The following is a 21,840-nucleotide window of genomic DNA, read 5'->3' on the forward strand; positions in this document are numbered from 1 at the left end:
AGCCTGACACGGTGACAGACCTAGAATTTGCCTTCTTCAAGTGGTTTCCTAACAGATCTCTTGTTTTTCCTGAGGTAAAGCACTATTTTTAACAGTGGAGAGGAGTTTAGAAAGAGAGGCAGAGAGGTCAGCTGATCTCTGAAGCTGGATGGAAGGGATCAGCCATTCTGAGTCCAGTTCTCTGTGCCAGTCCTTCCCACACCAGGCGTTTGTATGTAACGGCCACATACTGAGTGTTGGTGAGAGCATATGGCGTCACTTGACTCCCTCCCACCCACTTAAAAGGCCCAAGTTTCTTCCAACATTTTATTTCAAGCACCAAGGCTGCTTTTTGCTTTCCTACATATGCCATACGTACACGCACACAGTAAGTACAACCAGAACAGTAAACAGCTTGTTTTCTCATTCCAGGCCAAGTTATTTGTTTGAAGCGTGTGAAAGTGAAGGAGACACACTTTCCCTTCTGCCAACCTGCCTGACTTGTGATCATGTGGCAGCCCAGAAAGCTCCGCCAATGGTGCAGCAGCAGTTTGGGCCTAGGTTTGGTCAGGCTGGTGAACACATACCCCCCACCAGGCATGGCTTCTTGTCCAGGGACAGACCAGTTGGCTACTTGTCGGTAGGTACCAAAAGCCTGAGCACAGCACAAAAGACCTTGCAACCTATGCCATCCAGCTGCCTCCTGGTTTATTTAACTTATAGATGGGAGGGTCTGGTTGATCTAGGCAGACAGACACTAGCAGCCCATAAACACAGCGTCAATGCCATGCCCAGTGTCCTTCGAGTACTTAAATAATTTCTTTGACCGCCTGCAATTAACACCACAGTGGGCAAAGAGAGGAATTCGTTTACGTTCCGGAGAGGCTGCTGTGACCCGCCTGCAGCTCCGGAGGAGGTCCATGACCGAAGGCTGCTAGCATGCCACTCACTTCCTCCCAGTCTCTTGGCACTTGGGTGAAAGCAGACATCACGGCTGCTGTCTCCCCTGTTCCTGCTCCAGATACCCTTCGTACTCTGCCAGGGATAAAAACAGAGGGAAACAACCCAGCGCACCAGTCCCACGCGGCCCCGCCGCCCTCCGCTCCCGTTATTGTCTTCTCAGCCCCGCTCCCATCTTCCGGGGGCCCAACGACTGCCAAGGCAAAAAGTCGTATTCTCCAAACGCGACTAGGCTGCAGAATTAACGTAATAGGCCGACCCCCTGCCAACCCTTCCTGCACAATCCGTGGGAGAATTTTACGCAAAACGCACGGCCTCTTCCTGCCTTACGCCGGTCTGAGTTACGCAACTCGCGTACGCCCGGTACTTACGTAACGTACGCCTCAACCTAGCTTTTCCTTACCGTCCAGAAGGAGTTACGGCATTGACTCTTTACGTAACAGACTTTGAGGAATAGGGAGAGCGTTACTCGCCTCCCTCCCTTCGTCGCGCGGGGGCCCGACTCAAGTCAAGAACGCTACGCACTTTCCGTAGCCTGCCTGCCGCGCGGACCAGTATTTCTCCAAGCGAGCTTCGGGTGTAGTTGGTTTCTGGGAATAGGCGTAGGTATTTTCGAGGGCCGCAGATTGCGCAGCGCCGGGCCGCCCGTAACGTAACCGAAGCGGGCTGGGGCGGCGGCAGCCATTTTGTGCCGGGAACCCGGAGGAAGAAGACGTTGGTGTCTCCACACTTCACGGGCCCTGGAGCCGACCGAGAACCCCGGCGTTCCCTCCGCGGACGTCCAGCGGGTCTCTGACCCACTGACCACCTCTTCTCCTTTTGTATCCCACCAAAGAAGCGAGGTGGCGCAAAGCGATTCCTCCGAGACACAGCCGCCTCTGGCTGGCCCGTCTCCTCGAACCCCCAGTCCCTCGCCGTCCCCACGGCCGGCATTCCGCTGCCTCTCTCCCACCCCTCCGGGTGCGATGAGAGGCTTCGGGGACCGGGGCCGAGACCGTGACCGCGGCGGGTAAGGGGAGGGGGCAGGCCGGGCCGGGGGGAGGTGTCGGGGCGGTGAAGGGAGCCGTTTCCCTCGCGTTGGGGGCCTCGTGGGGGGGAGGGCCGGGGGGTCGTCGTGGGGATGAAGAGGGTGCGTTCTACTGGCGGTATTGGAGGAGCTTTTGCTCCAGAAATCCTCAGGGGAGGGGGGAAGGGGGTTGGAGACTTTATTAGTAGTGCTCTGGCCGCAAGGCGGGGGGTGGGCTGAAGGGGGTTTATTTGGCTTTTCTATCGTTCGTGTGTAACCGTGTGTCCCTGCTTGCAGTTTTAGGGCCTGCATTCCGCCGCCCCCCCCCCCCCCCATTTATTTTCTGCCACCCTTCGTTATCCTGCTTCCTCCCCCCAAGCCACCAAGGTCTTGGTGGCCCGGGCAGGGGTGTTTAGACGGTCTGCCCTTCCGATTGGCATTACTCCTTCTGTACTGAGTAGAAAGATGGCATTTGATGATCTTTCTCAGTTGTGCTCATGGGCTTTATCGTGAGAGGAAATGAGATCGAAAGGTGCTGCCATGCAGGGGACTTGCATCCTCAGGAGGGTGATCTCGGTAAACCTGGCTCTGGACCAGACTTCAGGAGCATGACCAAGCTTACGTAGCAGTCAGACAAGACTTGTCTGTCTGGCACTGCAGAGGCCTAGTCCTTGATACTCTTGAATCTGCTGTTTACAGGAAGTGTGGCTTGCAGAAGGGTTCTGCAGGTTTGATTATTATTTTTTGACTCTTCCGAGGGTGGCAGCAGTAAACACAATGACATAGTATATGACTAGTTTAGGACTTGGTTTTTTTTAAGGGTTGGAAGTACTTAGACGTTGATTCCAGGCCTTTTTAAAGAGAAAGCACAATTTAGGAAAGCAGCATTTTCCGTCCTTCAGATGAGTAGTTAGGCCTTCATTTACAAGGATTGACAATAAACATTTCATGTGGGTACTGTTGTTCTTACCATGAAGGCTAGGTCAGTTGGTAAGTCTTGCCCACCCACTTCTTTCCTTTATTGTTTTCCCTCCCCACTGGGAGATTTGTATATATTTTGTTATATATTGCAGTGCACTTTAACATGTAGTTTCCTGTTGCCTGTGGCAAGAGATTAGTTGTATCCTTGCGTTATCTTACACCCACATTTCACACGCTGAAATTAAAAGATACTTTTTTTTTTATCAGGGGAGAGTTCTGGTGTTTTTCCACTAGTAGAGTTCCAGCTTAGTTTTTAACCCAAGAACACTGGAGTAAATGCATTCGCAAGTGTGAGATAGTTCAAACCCCAGCTGTTTTGGGAGTTTAGTGAGTGAGTTTGAGTATGCAGCTTTATATACAGTTGCTTAACACTGGCCAAAGCATTATCACAATGCTTGGCGTGCCTTAACATTTTTGTCATCTCATCTTGCGTAAAGACTTTGATTGTAGGTGAGTGTTTCACTCTTAGGTGAGGGATTTTGCATAAGTGAAAGGAGTGCCTACATTTTGCAAAGTTTTTGGACATTTGCATGGAAAATCCTTTTCTTGGCATGTTATCCTGGAAGCTTTAATGCATAGGGATTCAGTTTATTAGTTATGTTTAATGGTTACAAATATTTTCATACCTTAACATCATACGTCATAAATAACCTCTATAAAATTTGGGGCCATTTTAAAGTTTAGCACCTTTTCCTTGCTGATTCTTTCATAGGCCAACAAAATGAAATACAGGCTTTCTGGTTTCCTCCTGTCAGGGGTGAGTTGTAGGTGATTTCTTAAAATTGAAAGTTGTACTATTTTGTTCTGGAATATAACAACTTTAATCAGTTCTGCCCCAGAAATTATGGCACCAGTAACATTAGAGAATGTTTTGAGTTGATCTGAATTTAACACTTGAAAACTGTTGGCAAATCAGTGGAATAATCTTAGATTCAAATCAGTTAACTAGAATTTGAATCTTGTTTGACTTGTAATCAGAATGTAAAGTGTCAGTTACTGCCAGTTTAGCTGATAAACTTCAGTAGAGGCAGTGTTCAGGGACTGCTGCAGGGCGCACTTCTGTCAGGTCAGTACACAGGCAAAAATGGAGACCTGAAACTATTTGGCTTCTATATAAAATACATCAGTTCTTCCCTCTGGATAGCTATGGAGCAAGTATTTGTAATACCCAGCTGTTTTTAGTGTCCAGTTTTGCAGTCAGTTCTTTATGTGTTTCATAATGAAACTTCACTGAAACTTTGAAACTCCAGTTGATTTCAGTCAGATACAGGTTTTGTTAGCACTACTTGTATATAGAAATAGTTGTCATTTTGACCTCAAGTGAGCATGAGCAACAGCAAACACCTCCAGTATAGGTGAATGTGCCTGTAAATTAAAATCTATACTTTTTCTCTTTTTTTCCACTTTGATCTGAAAAAAAATGTAGTGCTGAAACGAATTTCTGAAGTTGCCTTTCACAGGCATGTTACAAAAGTTGCTGAGCATGCAGCTTGTCTGGGGGATCCCATAGACATACCAAGGAAAAAATAAGGTATATTTATAGGAGGGGGGATGAGACTAAATGCACAGTTGCAACAAAGCAAACATTTAAAAAATTACTTAGCAGGTTTTAAGTTAAATTATCAACCATACTTAGCTTTTCCAACAATGCAACCTCTTCTTTTTGTTAATGTGTTCTTTTTTTCTGGTCTGTCAATCACTATAATTTGTAGTTTTCACTGGAAGCAATTTGAAGACTAAATGTAGTTAATGGCTGAACACAGTCTTGTGTTTAAGGTAATTCAGAAATTTGTTTCAGTTCTTCCTTTTTTAGCACCCCTCTCCTCCCAGGTCACTCATGTCAAAAGATTGCTTTAGGATTTTTGTTGCTTTTGGTTTGTTTCATTAGTAGTTGATTTTTTTTTTTTTTTACTAGCTGACTGCCTGGGTTAGGTGCAGCCACTTTGGATTTGCTGTCTAAATAGAAGTCTTCTTTTACATGGGCATTTCTCATGAATCCATATTTTGGAGAAGGCTGTAGCTTTCTTAAGCAAAATCTGAATTAGAACAAAATTTGATAGCACTGGGAAAAATACCTTCTGCTGTGTTTGTACAATACTAATGAGAGCACTGTGGCTTTTTTGGTGGAATTTTAAAATACATACTTTGTAATATTCACAGTAAATAATCATTCTGTGCCACTCAGTTTTCAGTTATTCTTCCAGATTATTGGCAGAAGCTCATGCTGTGTCTAATGCCTTAACGAGTGATTACAGTCAGTTCTTAACCTTCTAAAGTGTATTACATTAACTGGGTAAAAACTTAATGTGAGCAAGAAGACTTACATGAGAGAGTAAAAGCAGTAGCTCCTGAGTTGTTCTGCTGGCTAGGAATTTTTTAGTAAACATTAGCTTTTTACTTTCTTGAGTCTTCCTCCAAAGCATGTGAGAGGGGGTATGATTTTTCCACATACTTTTTTTGGTTTGGACTTGTTGTTTTTTTTTTTCCCTGTTAGGCTCTGGTTTAAAGAAAAAATATGCATTTTTTTAATTGATTTGGTTCCAGATCCACAGATGGACTTCAGGCTTGGCGGGACTTACGTACTTTCTGTTCTTCACTCTTGGTTTGCTTGATAAGAAAGGCGAGAAGACATAGAGGGGGAGACAGTGAAGTAGCTGTTTTTTGTGCAAGACTAACCTTGGGAGAGGTACAAGGAACTGACAATTAGAGATTTTTGTCATCCCTTTCATCTAACCATGTTTTAAGTGTACTGTCAGTTTCAAGAAGAGGTAAGTGCTGTAGCTGTACCCACAGAGTTGTCCTGAGGGAGGACAGAAACCAAGAGACAGGAGCTTTAAGGCAGTGATTTACTGGCAGTGGATGATGATTTGGGGTTTAAAACAGAGTTATGTTATTTCAGGAAGTTGCTTGCCATCATAGTGATAGGCAGGGGGTGACTTATGCTAGGTTACTGTGCTCATGTGTCACCTTGGGGAAAAGAGAGTGAAAATGCTTAAGAAAACTGTGTAAATTCCAGAGGAATTAAGTACTGTCTTACAACTAACACTGACATTCGCAGGTTTGGAGCAAGTCGTGGAGGTCCTCTTCCTCCAAAGAAATTTGGTAATCCGGGGGAACGTTTACGGAAGAAAAAATGGGATTTAAGTGAGCTGCCCAAGTTTGAGAAGAATTTTTACGTGGAGCATCCGGAAGTGGCCAGGCTTACTCCGGTAGGTTTTCACAGCCTGTCTGTTCCATTTTGCCTACAACAGAAAATGTCACAAGTGGAAAAACTTGGAAGCCTGGGGAAGTGTGTAATAGAACTGTCTCTTCCTTAAGCTGTTTTGGTACGGATGCTGTTTCTAGTTGCCTTCTGTAAGTTTGTATTCAGTAAAGGTGGTGTTCCTGCTGTTGGCTGATTTTATATGAGAATATTTTGCATTTGATCTTTTGTAATTTATCATCATAATGCTTGTCTGGTCAAGCTATTTGTCAGTGTAGATAAGACTTGGAGAATTTCAGAGTTGTAGTACTGGGAATGCCCTGGAGGAACCTAAACTAGTAAATTAAGAGTTGCAGAAATGCATGAGAAAGGTTCAGAAGTAATGTTTTATCATAATAATAATTGAGGCTGAAAGAGGCCATGGGAGATCTCTATTCTAACTCTGCTTAGAGCAGGGCTAATTACAAAACCAGAGCAGGTTGCTTAGCACCTTGTCCTTTTGAGTTTGAATATCCCCAGGGATGGGGAGTTTTTTATATCCTTTCTGGGTGGTTGTCCCATGGCTTAATGTTTCTCATGGTATTTCACTCCCCCCCAAAAAAAGGATTTGCAGCATTTTCTCTATAGTGACCCATTGGGTAGTTGAAAGTTGGAGCTAAATTGCCTTGTTAGTCCTCTTTTTCCCAAGCTAAACAAACCCAGCGCTCGTTTTTCATCATACAGTCTGTACTCCAGCCTCTTGCTTTCTCCCCATAATCGGACATGGCGTGGTAAAACAATGTCCTTCTTATACTGGGGGCTCAAAACTAGATACAGTACCTTGTGTTTACTCTCTAGATACAGTAATCCCCCCCTTCCTACTCAACTTGAGTCTAGTCCTTTTTTTCCCCTCTTTAATGTCTTTGGTATTTAGAAATTAAGAGATTTCATCCTTAACATGAGGACACAAACAAATGTTCTTACCCAGTTCCACAGTCTTAGAAATCTTAACATGAAGTATTCCTGAGATACAGATGTGGCACGAAGGAACTGAAGGAGACACTGGCTTTTTAAAGATAAAACAGCTGGAACTACTGAACCACAGTCAGCATTTGCTGCTGCAGCTGTCTTTGCGTGGCAAACTCAAAGGATTTTCACGTATTTCCCAAAAGTTGTTTTCTTTTTTACCATTTCATTCAAGCTCAAGAGATTCTGACAAATAATTTATTGCTTTGGATAAAGTGCTTGTTTGGTGTTTGATGCGTATCTTTCTGTTGATATTTAATGAGCATTAGAATAAGATCATGAATTGTGGAAGCATGTTGCAAAATCCAGTTGGACTTGCAAGGTAGGCTAGACAAAAGATGTAACACTACTTCTAAGCCTAAAATTATGCTTATGTGGATACACATTTCAGAAATCTTTTATGAAGTTCCATTATTATAAAAACTTGGGAGATCTTAGGGTATCATTATTATGTTACCTGGGCTCTTTTTCATTCAGGAAAGAAGTGCTCGTTCTGAAAAGATTCCAGGCAACACTGCTGAGTTGCAAGTTCACTAGCAAGAGCTCTGTGTTTAACCACCTTGCAGTGTCTTAGTTGAAGGAGAGGACTGCCCTGCCTTCAGCTTGGGCGAGTATATTAGGGCCGGTTTATTTTGTTTAGTTATTAGCACTGTCACATGAAACATGTTTCTTATTAGAAATGGAGGATCAGGTAACTTTTGAAGCTTTTTGTCATTTCTGGCCTCTGGGAAAAAAAAAAAGAGTCTTAATTCCTACAAATACTAAATTAATACACTTTTCATTATAAAGGGCTGGTTGGAAGGAGAGACATTATTCTTTCTAGGCTACGTAGAGAGCTTTTACATCTGAATATTGGAGAAGCTGTGTGATAGCTCAGTCCTAAAAACAAAATCTTCAGGAAATCTGTCATCTTAGGTGACTGTTTCAACTCAGTTCTCTAACAAAGCAGTTACCCAGAGGTGTGAAGTCCCTTAGTAGTTAGAAACACGCATTTTAAATCCCTGCTGACCTTCAGCATTTATCTTTGTTTTGTGTTTTTTGTTTCCCACATAAATAGTATGAAGTTGAAGAATTGCGCAGAAAGAAAGAGATAACAATCCGAGGGATGGAAGGCTGCCCTAAGCCCGTGTTTGCCTTCCACCAGTGTAGCTTTCCACGTAAGTATTTTGCCATTCTTTAAGATCACGAGGATTACTGGGAAACAGTAACAGGCCTGTTCTGTTTTCTAAAAGGTTTTCTGAAGCTTCAGTTATCCTTTTAAGAATTTTTTTCTGTTCTTAAATTCTTAGAGTATGTGATGGATGCTTTGATGGACCAGAATTTTACAGAACCCACTCCAATTCAGTGCCAAGGCTTTCCACTAGCCCTCAGTGGTCGTGATATGGTGGGCATTGCGCAGACTGGCTCTGGGAAGACGCTGGCAGTATGTATTTTTCCCTTTTATTTATTTACCTTCCTAGTTGCTTTACAGAAACTACCCTTTGCTACTTGTTAGTAGTAGGGCTTTTCAGTATTACAGGTATCAAGTGAGATGATGACCTGTTTTTAAAGCTTGTTTTACAGCGTCATGGTTGAGACTTCAGTTTCAACTCAGCAAGTCTGTCTTATTCACAGGCAAATATTTTGTCTCTCTTTTGGGATGCTTAGTCACTTCCCTTTGGTCTAGGCTTACACTGTGGTTTAAAAACCAGTACATGCTGTTATGCAAGTTAAAAGAAATGTTTGTGAGTCTTCAAGGTATATGTTAATTTTATTTGCAGTGATTAGGAAGGAATTTTATTCTTCATGAAAAGCTAGGGCTCAGTTCTGCTAACTTAGACTCCAAATTTAAGTGAGCTTTCCTTTTACAGGTACTGAGCAGCTATATTTTGTGCTCATACCAAAGCAGATACAGTTGATCAGCAGCTCTGAAAATCTTCCGTTCTGTCAGATAAATGCAAGTATTTGTTTTTGCAGAAGCATTTTTATATAGCCAAGGATTCTTGCTGTGTCTCACATCAGGTGTTAGTTTCTTGAAAGAATGTTAGGCTAAAGGGGCTCTGCTGTAATCCGTTTGTCATGGCAGGAGGTTGTTGGCATTAAATATTGAAGTCCTGTGTCTTGATTTAAAATTCTTCTGTTTCAGTACTTGTTGCCTGCAATTGTTCACATCAACCACCAGCCATATTTGGAGAGAGGGGATGGCCCAATTGTAAGTGCTTGTTGATTCTCTTCCTTCTTGTGTGTATGGCACGGCGTTGTTAATGTGTACTTTAATTGGTACATCAGAACAGGAAGTAGAGAAATGTTTACTATCACAATGTGAACATCCCACTCAGTTGAGATTCTGTGCATTTGCTGACATAGTCTAAAGATATTTAAATGTTTTAGATAATAAAGACCATATGGTCCAACTTTGCTTATGGTATCTATTCGGAGCCCTTAAGTTAGGGATATGCATGCAGCTTGGTTATCCTGAATTGATTCTGGAGCTGTTCAGCTTGGAGAAGACAAGCTGCGTGGAGACCTCAGAGCAGCCTTCCAGGTATCTGAAGGGGGCCTACAAAGATTCTGGAAAGGGACTCTTCATCAGGGACTGTAGTGATAGAACAAGGGGCAGTAGGTTCAAACTCAAATGGGCAGGACTTAGATTAGAAATGAGGAAGAAATTCTTAATAGTGAGAGTGGTGAAGGCTGCCAGGGAAGCTGTGGCTGCCCCATCCCTTGCAGTGTTCAAGGCCAGGCTGGACGCAGACTTGAACAACCAGGTTTAGTGTGAGATGTCCCTGCCCATGGCAGGGGGGTTGGAACTAGATGATCTTAAGGACCTTTCCAATCCTAAACATTCTATGATTCTGATTCCTTTTACAGTGTCTGGTTCTAGCACCTACTAGAGAGTTGGCCCAGCAAGTACAGCAGGTGGCTGATGATTATGGCAAATGTTCAAGGCTGAAGAGTACCTGCATATACGGAGGAGCACCCAAAGGTCCCCAGATCAGGGATCTGGAAAGAGGTAATTTTAAAATGGGTGTGTGCAGTTTCTGGAGGAGGGGGTATTCTAAAATCTCTGTAAAATCACCTTCTTAAAACCTTTTTGGAAGGGGTGTGTGTGAATGAATCTCCAGTTGCAGTGATACTTCATGAGGTAGGTTCTCTGTTGTATAGTGACTTACTTGAATATTAGATTTCATTTTTATTTTCTCTTTGAACTTGTGAAGATCATCAAGACATCAGAAGGGGGGAAAGAAAACTTAGCAGAAAGATAACATGTTTCTTGTAGCAGCAGGACTGTGTTCAGATCCATGTGGGAAACACCCCCAGCTGTGATCTTTGGGGTATTTAGTGAATTTACTTCGGAGGAGTACATCATTGACAACAGAGACTGCAGTTTATTCAGTCTCCTGAAGGCCACTGCCTCCATTAGAAATCTAATTCTTGTATGAGCTTTATAGAAACTGGAAGTACACCCAGCTTTGTCAGCTCTGAGGGGTCCAGGTTGACACAAAGATCTGTTAAAAGAAAAATACTCTGCATCTCTAAGTGCAGTATCAAGAAAGCTGCTAGGGTTTTGCTCTTCCCCATCTCCTTGCTTCCCTAAATTTACCTTATGTGGACATTTCAGTGACACTGAAGGACTTGCCTGTAATATCTGGGAATTGGTGGAAACCAATCCCTGTTAAGGAATGTATAAATTATAAATTGCCATACCCAATATTGGTTTATGACTATTTGAAGTCTGTTTTTATGCTAACAGATCAGGCAGGATGGTTATCTGTCACTATTGGTTCATAATTGCTCATTATTAAAGCCAAAAGGTGGAAGTAACTTGACCTGCATAGCGAGAGAAGCACTTCGTGTTTGATTAACATGGGCAGTTTAGCTGGAGTTTGCTCTTTTTCTAGAGAGCTGTCTAGACTAAATGCATCTGGATGAAGGTGGGTCAGGCTTGAGGAGAAGCTTATTGTACTCTTGATTTTTGGACAGCTCTTCACTGGTGTTTTCTGACAGCTTTTAGTTTCTATACTGCATTTATTCTAATAGCACTGTAACAGTAATTTCAGAATGAAAAAAATAAATAGGGCTTCTACTGAAATGACTCAGTCTTGGGTAGGAATGAGGGTGGTGCTTTTTTTTTTTTTTTCTTTAAACAGTTTTGCTCTGGAAGGTGATTCATTCTGACTAAAAATACCGATTGACATTCAAATGAAGAGCCGTACTCTTTTTCCTTACTCTTTTTACTTACTCTTTTTTGAAGGTGTGGAGATCTGCATTGCTACACCAGGTCGCTTGATTGACTTCCTTGAAGCAGGAAAGACCAACCTTCGTCGGTGTACATACCTAGTGCTGGATGAAGCAGACAGGATGTTGGACATGGGATTTGAACCCCAAATTCGTAAAATTGTTGACCAGATAAGGGTGTGTGAACTTTGTAAAAGGACAGATCCTCTGGTTTCCCATTCAAGGTTCAGTACCTTAAATCCTTAAATGAATCTGTATTCCCTTTTTCTTAGCCTGACAGACAGACCCTGATGTGGAGTGCGACTTGGCCAAAAGAAGTGCGCCAGCTTGCTGAGGACTTTCTGCAGGACTATGTTCAGATCAATGTGGGAAACTTGGAGCTGAGTGCCAACCACAATATCCTGCAGATAGTGGATGTGTGCATGGAGAGCGAGAAAGACCATAAGTAAGCTGATTTTCCTACCATTTCACTTGGGTTTTTTGGCTGTACTTGAAGAACCAACACCATCTTGTGAGCCAAATACAAATTCCGAATGGTGAAGTTATTTGTAGTATTATTTAACCTTGGACTGTCAATCCTGTAATTGACTTATCTTTTGTGTATGTTCTAACCATACCATTGTACGACAGACCTACATAGAATCATAGAATGGTTAGGGTTGGAAAGGACCTTAAGATCATCTAGTTCCAACCCCCCTGCCATGGGCAGGGACACCTCACCGTACACCATGTTGCTTAAGGCTTTGTCCAGTCTGGCCTTGAATGCTGCCAGGGATGGAGCATTTACCACTTCTTTTTGGCAACCTGTTCCAGGGGCTCACCACCCTCACAGTAAAGAACATTAGGTGTAAGTGATACCTACTTATTTTTGGGGATGTGTGTTGTGCATATATCCAAGAGAGTGCTCCTATATTCTTGTATGTGTGTATATACATCTTGGCTCTCATGTCTGTTTTAGACTGATACAACTGATGGAAGAAATCATGGCAGAGAAAGAAAACAAGACTATCATCTTTGTGGAGACAAAGAGGCGTTGTGATGATCTCACTCGAAGGATGCGCAGAGATGGGTGATTAGCTTTTCCTCTCCTTCCCCTTCTTTTTAGTGGGAAATAGAATCTGTGATCAAAAGCTGTAAGGTTTAAATGTTCATGATGCTATTTTGGGGAGCAACATGTCCATTATTTTCTTGGCTGAGTTCAGATTTGGTTTCTCAGAAGCTTCCAGTCCATCAAAGCATTAGTGCAATATTAGTGCAAGAGAGCATTTGTAAGCTGTGCAGCTTTTAGTGTGTCAGAATACTGATAAACCAATTGGGACTGTTATCAGTACAACAAATGTAATTTGGCTTAGATGGTTGTGTATGTAGGTAATGGGACTAATATGCAAGAAACAAACCACTATATGTGCTGGGTAGATACAGGCCAGAGTAGGAGGACAGGGATAACGTATTTCTCGAGTCTCTTTGTTTTTTGCCTTTTTACCAAAATGCCAGTAAAGCTTCCTTTTGTCTTTCATGTATGTACTTTCTGTCTATACTAATGTGCATCTCTGTTTGGCAGTTGGCCAGCTATGTGTATCCATGGAGACAAGAGTCAGCCAGAAAGAGATTGGGTGCTTAATGGTGAGTCCATCACTGAGGGGAGAATAGCTTGGGCCACTGTACTTAATTTACTGAGGCATGATTTCTCTGGTCATCTGTTGATGTTTTTTCTCTATACCAAATAGATACATTTCGAAAGAACTTCCTTTACCTTTGTACTGTTAATTTCAGTACTTGTATTTGCTGGTTTTTTTTTTCCTTGACAAAAACACAGTGGAAGAATTACTTAACCCACAGAGCTGGATTTTGAGGAATAGTTGACACCTTATATACTGACATTCTGGGGTTTCTGACATTGCACTCTCTCACCTAGAGTCTGCAAAATGAGCATTTAATGTAAATCAAGTGCAGGTAACTTGGTTGTTTTGAAAAAGCTTACTTCATAGCATACTTTGTTTTACAGAGTTTCGTTCTGGAAAGGCTCCTATCCTCATTGCTACTGACGTTGCATCTCGTGGGCTAGGTTTGTACACATAGACCACTCTTGCCTACTGCTGAGTATTTTTCTTCTTTGGACTGAAATATGCTTTCTTAAAAAAAATTCAAAGCGTGATTTTCCCCCACATGTGAAATACGTTTTTTAACATTAATCTTTTTTTTGTCTTTCATATTCAAAGTCTCTTCCTGCTCCTAATGAACAGGCTTTGGTCTGCAGCAAGGCCTAGGCATGACCAATCGATCGCCAAGAGGGAGAAGAGACGTCCAATTATGCAACCCAACCCTTCCACCACACTCCTTTCCCAAATCCAGCTTTTGTTGCTGGATGGTAGGGATGGATTGCTCTCAGTTCAGACCGTGTCAGATAAAAGTCCCAAGTAGGAAGCTGTGGGAGAGCATTTCAAGAACTAATTGCATTTCAATGGCTAATATTCTCCCTATATGACACACCACAGATTTGAGCATACCAGCCCCAGTGTACATGCATGTTTACCCCACAGATGCATCCACATCTGAGAAGGCACTGCTCCAGATCTTTGACACGTAACCTTCCCTCCTCTGTGTTCCTTCTAGGCAGGACCACTGAGATTATACATGGCCTTTAAACATCATGTTACGCAGATGTGTAACTGAATCAAAATTGCACAGCTCTATTCTGGTGGTACGAAAATGATCTGTCTGGATGCATCAGTTGTGCCCCCATTTTTAATACGCATATTTGTATTGTGAAATGCTATGTGCTAAACACAGTCCTTGTGCATCTGCCCACTCTAGGAGGATGGTGTCTCAAATGCTCAGAGTTTAATAACAGACATTGAATACCCTCCCCGAGTTTGGTAGCAGATAAACTACTTGTGGGTCAGTGTCTCACTGTAATAAGTTTTAGGCAAAATGGTTGGTGCAGATAAGCTCAGAGAAATCTCTAGTTTGTTAAAAAAATCTCAGCTATCTGCACTCTTTATTTGTCATGTGCTGAAAGGGTGGCTGTGTTGTGCATCGTATGGTCACTTTAATACAAGCAGACCATTACTAGACTTGGCAGCCTTTGTTCACACAACCTTCACCCCTCCTTCCCCTCCTCCTCAAAAATTGTCCAACACTTCCTCAGAGAAGCAATTCTATGGACTTCAGTCTCTGCCCTCTAGGGTCATGTCTGGACCTGTGCAGTTAGAACTTGGGCCTGTTGGGAGAAGGGACTGAGGCCTGAAACCACTTTATATGAAAGAGAGCTGCTTTCTCTAGCAGCGTTTTTTAAACAGGCTTGCTATGTGCTGGTAGCTTCTTTGTGCATCTTGCCTAGACATTTAAAACAGCCTCCTCCCCCTCAAAAAAAAAAAACAAACCACTCTCCCCAAAACTACTCAATTGGATAACACTTCGGAAAACAGTCTCCCCACTTTCCATCCTCCACTTCACTTGAGCTGAGGGGGAAAGGTACCAGAGTCTGTTTCTTGTTACTGAACAACATCTCAGCTTGTTTTGGGGCCCTGAGTTTGCTGCTTCTTAAAATTAAGTCCCTTAACTGGCAAACTTCTGGATGACTTCCTCCAAGATCCTGGAAAGTGAAGGCTTCTACCTAAATAACATAAAACAGGGGCGCGCGCCTTTTGGCTGAGTCACCAGGGCTTTCCCTCTTCCTAATGGAACATTGGTTTCAAAAAAGCTTCTTCCAGGTAAGTTCGGAGTCCCATAATGACTGCTTTGTGATAATTCCCTGGAGTGAGGTCCTCTCTCTGCACTGATTTATTTTTTATTTTTTACTTTATTTTTTGTTCAGTTTATTAAACTAAAAACATTGAATTTGTTTTGTTTTGTTTTCTTTAACAGAAGCTTTGATATCAGTTGCAGGTCATTCTCAGTGCAGGGGTGGGGGCACATCTACATTGAAGGTCTGAACAGCTCTCTAGACTAGCCTATTTGCTAGTTTATGTCTCTCCTGATTAATAATTGGAGACTGCCTTGCCACAGGGTACTCTGATGGTCTGACAAAGGGAATGTTTCCCAGGTAGCTGTCAAAAATGATTGACAGTTGCAATTCTTGATCCTGCTACATTATCTTCTAAAGGCGCAGGAAGATTGCAGGTGTGCGCAGACACTTTGGAGCATGCTAGACCGGAGAAGTCGAGTCTTGTACTTGCTCTGGTGTTTTCTTCAGCGAGCTACGTGCTCTACGAGGACCACTTTCTAATCTGGAAAACACCCTTGCATTTTCCTCTTCCTGCCTTCCCATTCTTCCCACTCCTCCCCAGTCAAGTCAGTTCTGTCTGCCTTGATAGCTACAATTACCTGTGCTTTCTGCAGGGAAAGCATGTCCTTGTGGTAATCCATACCTCTGTGGTAATTCAAGTCACTTGGCTACTGGTGGATGTGCAAAATGGGACTGACTGAGGATCATGTAGCCTGCAGCTTGTCAGACTAGTTCCACCATGGCTGTGAAGATGCAATCTGTCATACGTACTCCTCTCTTTACTTTTATTCCTTATTAAAAAACCCTCTTGCAACAAGGACCCTAGCTGGAGACTCGCGCAGCCCCCTGTGAAACCTGCCTTCTCACTCCCTTTTTTTGGTGTGATTCAGGACTTTGGAGTCAGCAAAGACTGAGGAGCCCCCCGCTTTGCTGTAATAAGAAACAGACATCAAGTCCCCCTCTTTGTCACTACAGCCCTCTTGTTTTTATTTTTCCTACAACCCCTTTGAAATTGATGCAGTCTGGGCAATAGATGCAGTCTGACCCTTTGGATGTAATTTTTGTATCTTCATTTTTTTGACAATTGCCCCCAAGAACCCCGAATAGGGGACAAAAAGCGTCGGAGGACCTGAAACTTTTACCTGAAGCCAGGTTCTCTGGCGCTTCACAACCAAATGGGGCTACAGAGAAGCGTCTAAGCCAGTTCACAGAGCGAGCGTGTGTGGGGACTTCCCGCTGCCATGGACCCTTGATGCATGCTCCCCGCGCTCCAGTGGTCCCGTGTCAGAGGGCGGAGTTTTCGAAAGGAGGCCGCCAAAAATAAAAGGCAAAGAGACGGGATCGGCTGCAGCGGTTTCCCACAGGAGGAGGGAGTGTGCATCGGTCTGGTAACAAACAGAGAATGTTTCTCTCTTTAAAACAAAACACAAAACCAAAAAAGAAAGAAAATCACAAAAATCTGTGTTTTATCTTGGATATTTTCAGAATATTCTTCTTAAAATGCAGATTTTAAATCTTTTTTTATGAGCTGTTAGGGTACTTACTGTAATAGAATGCTTTTAAAAGACACTGTAAGAGTAAATAGGTGCTTTTGGTACTTTAGGTGCTTCCACTGAAGCGTTGCACTAACATTTACTCTGTTCTTGTCCCATAAGTTTATAAAGTCTCTTCCCATAAGGCACACAGTTCTCATCTCCTAAATTTTAATAATACTTTGCAGACAGGGCAATTTGGATAATTTAATTTATTTCCTGCTTCCCTCTGACACTAGAAGAAGGGAATTGTTAACAAAATTCACAATTGTCCAAATTACAGAATCTTGCCAGAACTGGATGGAACAGCACGGTAAAATGTTAGTGCAACGCATTCTAGTGATAACTACAAAGCTGAGTTAAGATATTGTAGGTCTGAATAATTTTTAATGAGTTGGCTGAATAATGCTAATGTAATTGGAGTATCTTAAGCTTTAGGCAAGGGAAAGTAGTCACCATATTTTATTAGGACTGTAAAAGTAAATGTTTCTAAGATTGCCTTTTATTTCATGTTACTGAGTGGAAGGTAAGTGGTCTTACTACTGTTATTGTTAGACTTCTCCCAACAGAGTAAAAGCTTTACCATGGCAGTTCTGCCCTTCCTCCACCCCAGTTTGCTCTGTCTGATGGTGGCATTTTCACTTTCCAGATTGCATTTTTAAAAATAATAATAAAAAAATAGTACAGAATTCAGTTGGCTTATTCACAGACACTGGTGTCTTGGACACAGGAAGATAGAGAAATGCATTCCGGGGAGGATAAACTTAAGTCTTCTACTCTTTTGGGATGAGTCTGTCTTGTATTTATTCCATGCAATTACTAACTTTGTATTTTTTTTTTCTTATTACTGTCACCTGCATTCGTGCTCCCCACCTTTCGTTGGCACGTCCTCTCTTCTTCTTCCCTTTCCTCAACCCTCCCCCTTCACTGTGCTTCGCACATGGGCGCTTCACAAGACGTGGAAGATGTTAAATTTGTGATAAACTACGACTATCCGAACAGCTCTGAAGATTACGTGCACCGTATTGGCCGTACCGCACGTAGTACCAACAAAGGTACTGCCTACACCTTCTTCACACCAGGAAACCTGAAACAAGCCAGGGAGCTTATCAAAGTTTTGGAAGAAGCCAATCAAGCCATCAATCCAAAACTGATGCAGCTTGTGGACCACCGAGGAGGAGGAGGTGGTGGAGGTAAAGGCACATGGTAAAAGGGATACACAGGGAATAGGTTCCCCATTTTGAGGGAGGGAAGATTAAAAGAGGGTAGGGAAGTAGGAAATGCAGTTCTGAGGTAACAGTGACAGAATCGTAGAATCGTAAAATCAACTAGGTTGGAGAAGACCTTTAAGATCATCAAGTCCAACCTTCACCCCAGGACTGCCAAGTCCATCACTAAGTCATGTCACTGAGGGCCTCATCTGCACAGCTGCTGAACACTTCCAGAGATGGTGATTCCACCATTTCCCTGGGAAGCCTTATAAAGCTGATTTGTACCCAAGTTTTTAGCATGTTTTGTAGGTGTAGTTTTACCTGTTCAACAGAGAGGTACTCCGCTGTCGAAATTCTTTTTTCTCTGGATAAGATCCTCACAGAACAAATTTTGCTTGAATTAATGAATTCCTGTAGCTCCTACCTAAGCACAGGCAACAAGATGTGTGTGCACACATGTGCAATATTGGAATAAGGAAAGGGATACACTGACTTTGTCTTCAGGGACTGAGGCTGTTTTTCCTTCCATTCCCTGAAGGAATAATATGTTTCCTTACGTTTCCAAATTAATAATGAATTTCTTCTGTTTCCTTGTCTCCAAGCACATGCATTAAGAGCCCTTTTTGAAATTCATATTTACACCTTGAACAGAGTGAAGAGGTGTATTACGCACAGCTGTGCAGGGAAGTCATAGTCAAAAGAACTTGCTCCTTGGTGGCTAAATTGTGGCTGCAGAAGGGGGAGAAAGGGTGGCATAATTGTACCAGAGTTCATTGTTTAAGCCTTGTTTATGGTACTAAATTTTAATGTATTCATCGCCAGGAGGTCGTTCTCGTTACCGAACGAGCAGTTCAGTAAACAACCCTAACCTGATGTACCAGGAAGAGTGTGACAGGAGGCTCCGGGGAGTGAAAGAGGGCCGGAGAGACTCAGGTGGCTTCAGAGATCGTGAGCGTGGTGAGAGTTATGCCAACGGAGCCAACAAGACCTATGGCAGTGCCTACGGGAGCCCAAATTCTGCTTTTGGGGCAGCACAGAGCCAGTATGGTTACACTCAAGGGAGCTATGGAGCAGCTGCCTATGGCACGAGTGGCTATGGCACTGCAGAGTACAGTGCTAGTGGCTATGGTGCCAGCACCACAGCTGCCACTGCTGGGAGAACCTCACAGAGCACTACCCAACAGCAGTATGCAGGGATGGTGGGGCGCTCGGGCCAGCAGCCACAGCCGCTCATGTCACAACAGTTTCCGCAGCCCCCTGCCACTAACGTGATGGGCTATATGGGACAGACTGCCACCTACCAGTATCCCCCCCCTCCACCTCCTCCACCCCCCTCCCGCAAATGAGACCACTCACCACTGGGGACCAGTGTAGACCTTTTGCATTTAAAGGAACCTTTTCTTTCTCTTCTTTCCCATTGTGATGTCTCTCTTATGCAGGTTAGACTTAGAATTCACCATTCACATCCCTTGAGCCCACCAGAAATGGCCCCCAGTCACATGACTGACCCTGTCCTCCTTTTTCTTTTTCTTTTTTTTTTTTTTTTTAATTAAGAGATATATATAGTTGACTGGAAAATTTATTATTTTTTGTCTTGCATGTTGAGAAAATTGGAAGTTTTATTTTCTCTAAAAGAAATGGGTATAAAGCAGATAGGTGCCAGCTTGATCATCTTGGTGTCTTAAGGTTTGTGTGAAAACTTTCTTTTGAGGGGAAGAAGTTGCTATTCTGTAACACATTCACTTAAATTCAGGAAATATCAAAGAGGGATAGGAAACTTTGGGAAGCCAAAAAGCACTTGATTTAAAATGATAAATGCAAGGGAGCAATGCTCACTTCTCCTAATCTTCTTTTGTTTTTTTAATAGCTCACTTACTGCTTGTAATCCGTTGTAGGTGACTTTCTGTAGGAAAACTCTGCTCATTTGTCTGAGCTGGGCGGTGTTCAGAGTAATGCCCCAGGTACGTTGCTGGAGTTTTCTACAGCTCTGGAAGCAGTGGCCCCATCTTTCTGGTACCTGTAGCAGCCTGCAGTAGGGAAGCTGGGATTAAAACCCCCATGCCAGAAACCAAACCTCTCTTGGATTCAGTACCTGAAAGCCACACAGTTGCTCTAGGTACCACAAGGTATGTTAGCCAAAGAAGTTCTTTCCCTATAATTGTTAAATTGCAGCATGTAAAACGCGTGGAGCTTGGTTATCCTCAAGTTGGTTTCTGCTCTCATATTCTTGTTACTGGGTTTATGGAGAGAAGTCTTATTTGAGAGCCCAGAAACTAAACAGAACTGAGATGACAAACGGCAGTTCTTGTTTGTCTGTCCTTCACGAACAAACATACCTCGGGGAATGTTCCGAATGCCGCTACGTCAGATAAAATGTGACAGAGTTTTCCACACTTAAATTTTAAGAGGTTTGAATAGGGTGGGCTGGGAGTGGGAGGGCAAGGGGAGGAAGGGAGGAGGAGGAGATTGCCTGGGAATCTCCTTTTCATGAGGTAAGCGGTGAGCTGGTTAGTGCATCTGGATTCTGAAGCTTGATTTCTTTTGTACCTTGCTCTGACTATTGCTTTTTCTGGCTTTTGAGTGCATTTCCCTGCTCCATTGGTCCCTTTGGGCTGAGCTCTCGCAGGTAGGTAGCATTTTAGAAAATGTTAGAGAAGAGTTAAATTTTAGTAAATACGTAAATAAAACTTGTTTATTTTACAGGCTAAGGTGGGTGTGAGGGGGTTTCCCCTTTAGTAAAGCATGTTGTTGACTTGTTATTTCCAATACCAGACGGTTCAGAGACAGTAGATGACAACAGGAGTTGGCTGCTCTTGGTCTGATAATACAACAAAAGAATGGATACTTCTGCTTTGTGAGGCATAATCTTTGCTTTATGAGAGTGCAGAGGTTTGGGTTATTTTCTGTTGGCGTTCTTGCATATGTATGACCAAGGCAGCCTGCTCCTGTAGTAGAGTGGAACTTCTTATAGCCCAGGAAGAGACCTTGCTTATACAGAACCGATTTCTTTTTTTAATTTAATTTCTTCCCAGAGTAAAATTTTGGGGGGTGAATGCGCTTTTTTTTATTTCTTTTGTTTTGTGCAGTACACAGGTAGGTTGTTGACACAGAAGGAAAAGAGAGAGATCTTCCAGACCCTTGTTTCCCATCTTCTAATTCCAGTGTTTGGGCAGGAAGTTTCTTTGATTGTGTTAAGTGAAAGCCAGAAACATTTAGTTTATCCAGGCCTGACTGATTTGTCTTTGGCCTCCCTCACAAGCAGCTGTAGAGGTTTGGGAGGTTTTGGTTTGGGTTTTTTTTTCTTTATTTTTTAAATCTGTACATTCAGTGCAGAAATGTGTTCAAGGGTTGGAGGAGTAGGACATCTCACTGACTGGCTTTAAAAAGGGTCTCTGGACCACCAAAGCTGCCTTATAGTCTGCTTTCACTTCTTTCGGGCGGACTTGTGCAGATGTAAACATCTATGCCAAGTCTTGCAGTGCTTTATTGCCATCGAAGGTCAGCTGTCGTCCAGGGTCTCAGTTCAATTCAGAGTGTTAACCAGACTGTTGAATGCTTAAACGCACCGTGGCATGTGCTGCCCCTGTCCCACCTGGTGCTCTCTGCTCTGTTCCATATACCAGCTGGAGGGCCCTTGCTGATAAAAGCATTAGCATCTAGTATTGTTTCAGTCTGTTTGTTTTCAATCTGTAAAAGTTTGTGGGAGTGTCGAGTTGGGTGTCTCCTCCCCTCCCACTTCCTGAAGCAATTTACTGTTTGGACTTCTCTGAACAATTGGAAGGGTTAGTGGCTTTGTGTGGGATCAACATCTTGTTTCACACACCTGCTGGTCTCTGAACACATTCCTGTTGTATTAACGAAGACTTGAATTGAGAGATTCATAGATCTGTGGTGTTCAGACACAGGATACACTAAGAGCTATGTTACTATTCTTAGTTTGTAAATTGTCCTTTTGATACCATCTTGTTTTCTTTTGTAGGTATAAATAAAAACACTGTTGACAATAAATTGTGAACTTT

At 42.9% G+C, this 21,840-nt stretch overlaps 1 protein-coding gene across 1 annotated transcript; it reads left to right on the plus strand.

Annotated features, from left to right (window-relative positions):
- The first annotated feature begins 1,821 nt into the window (after positions 1-1,821).
- DDX17 (DEAD-box helicase 17) lies at positions 1,822-21,829 on the plus strand. Its single transcript, XM_061450836.1, has 13 exons — positions 1,822-1,948; positions 5,985-6,135; positions 8,191-8,290; positions 8,423-8,556; positions 9,259-9,324; positions 9,984-10,125; positions 11,368-11,528; positions 11,624-11,796; positions 12,310-12,420; positions 12,913-12,974; positions 13,357-13,416; positions 17,567-17,803; positions 18,644-21,829. Exons 1-13 carry the CDS (start codon positions 1,905-1,907, stop codon positions 19,165-19,167), a joined length of 1,965 nt encoding a protein of 654 aa, XP_061306820.1. The 5' UTR covers positions 1,822-1,904; the 3' UTR covers positions 19,168-21,829.
- The last annotated feature ends 11 nt before the right edge of the window (positions 21,830-21,840 follow it).

Source organism: Pezoporus flaviventris, unplaced genomic scaffold, assembly GCF_033815535.1.
Source record: "Pezoporus flaviventris isolate CSIRO_AGI_PZ_B2104156 unplaced genomic scaffold, CSIRO_AGI_Pfla_v1 ptg000011l, whole genome shotgun sequence".
Taxonomy (NCBI): domain Eukaryota; kingdom Metazoa; phylum Chordata; class Aves; order Psittaciformes; family Psittacidae; genus Pezoporus; species Pezoporus flaviventris.

Coding starts and splice junctions, on each gene's coding strand:
- DDX17 (XM_061450836.1), top strand. CDS start 1,905: ATGAGAGGCTTCGGGGACCGGGGCCGAGACCGTGACCGCGGCGG. Junction 8,291..8,422: donor CCACCAGTGTAGCTTTCCAC/GTAAGTATTTTG, acceptor TTAAATTCTTAG/AGTATGTGATGGATGCTTTG. Junction 9,325..9,983: donor AGAGAGGGGATGGCCCAATT/GTAAGTGCTTGT, acceptor TTCCTTTTACAG/TGTCTGGTTCTAGCACCTAC.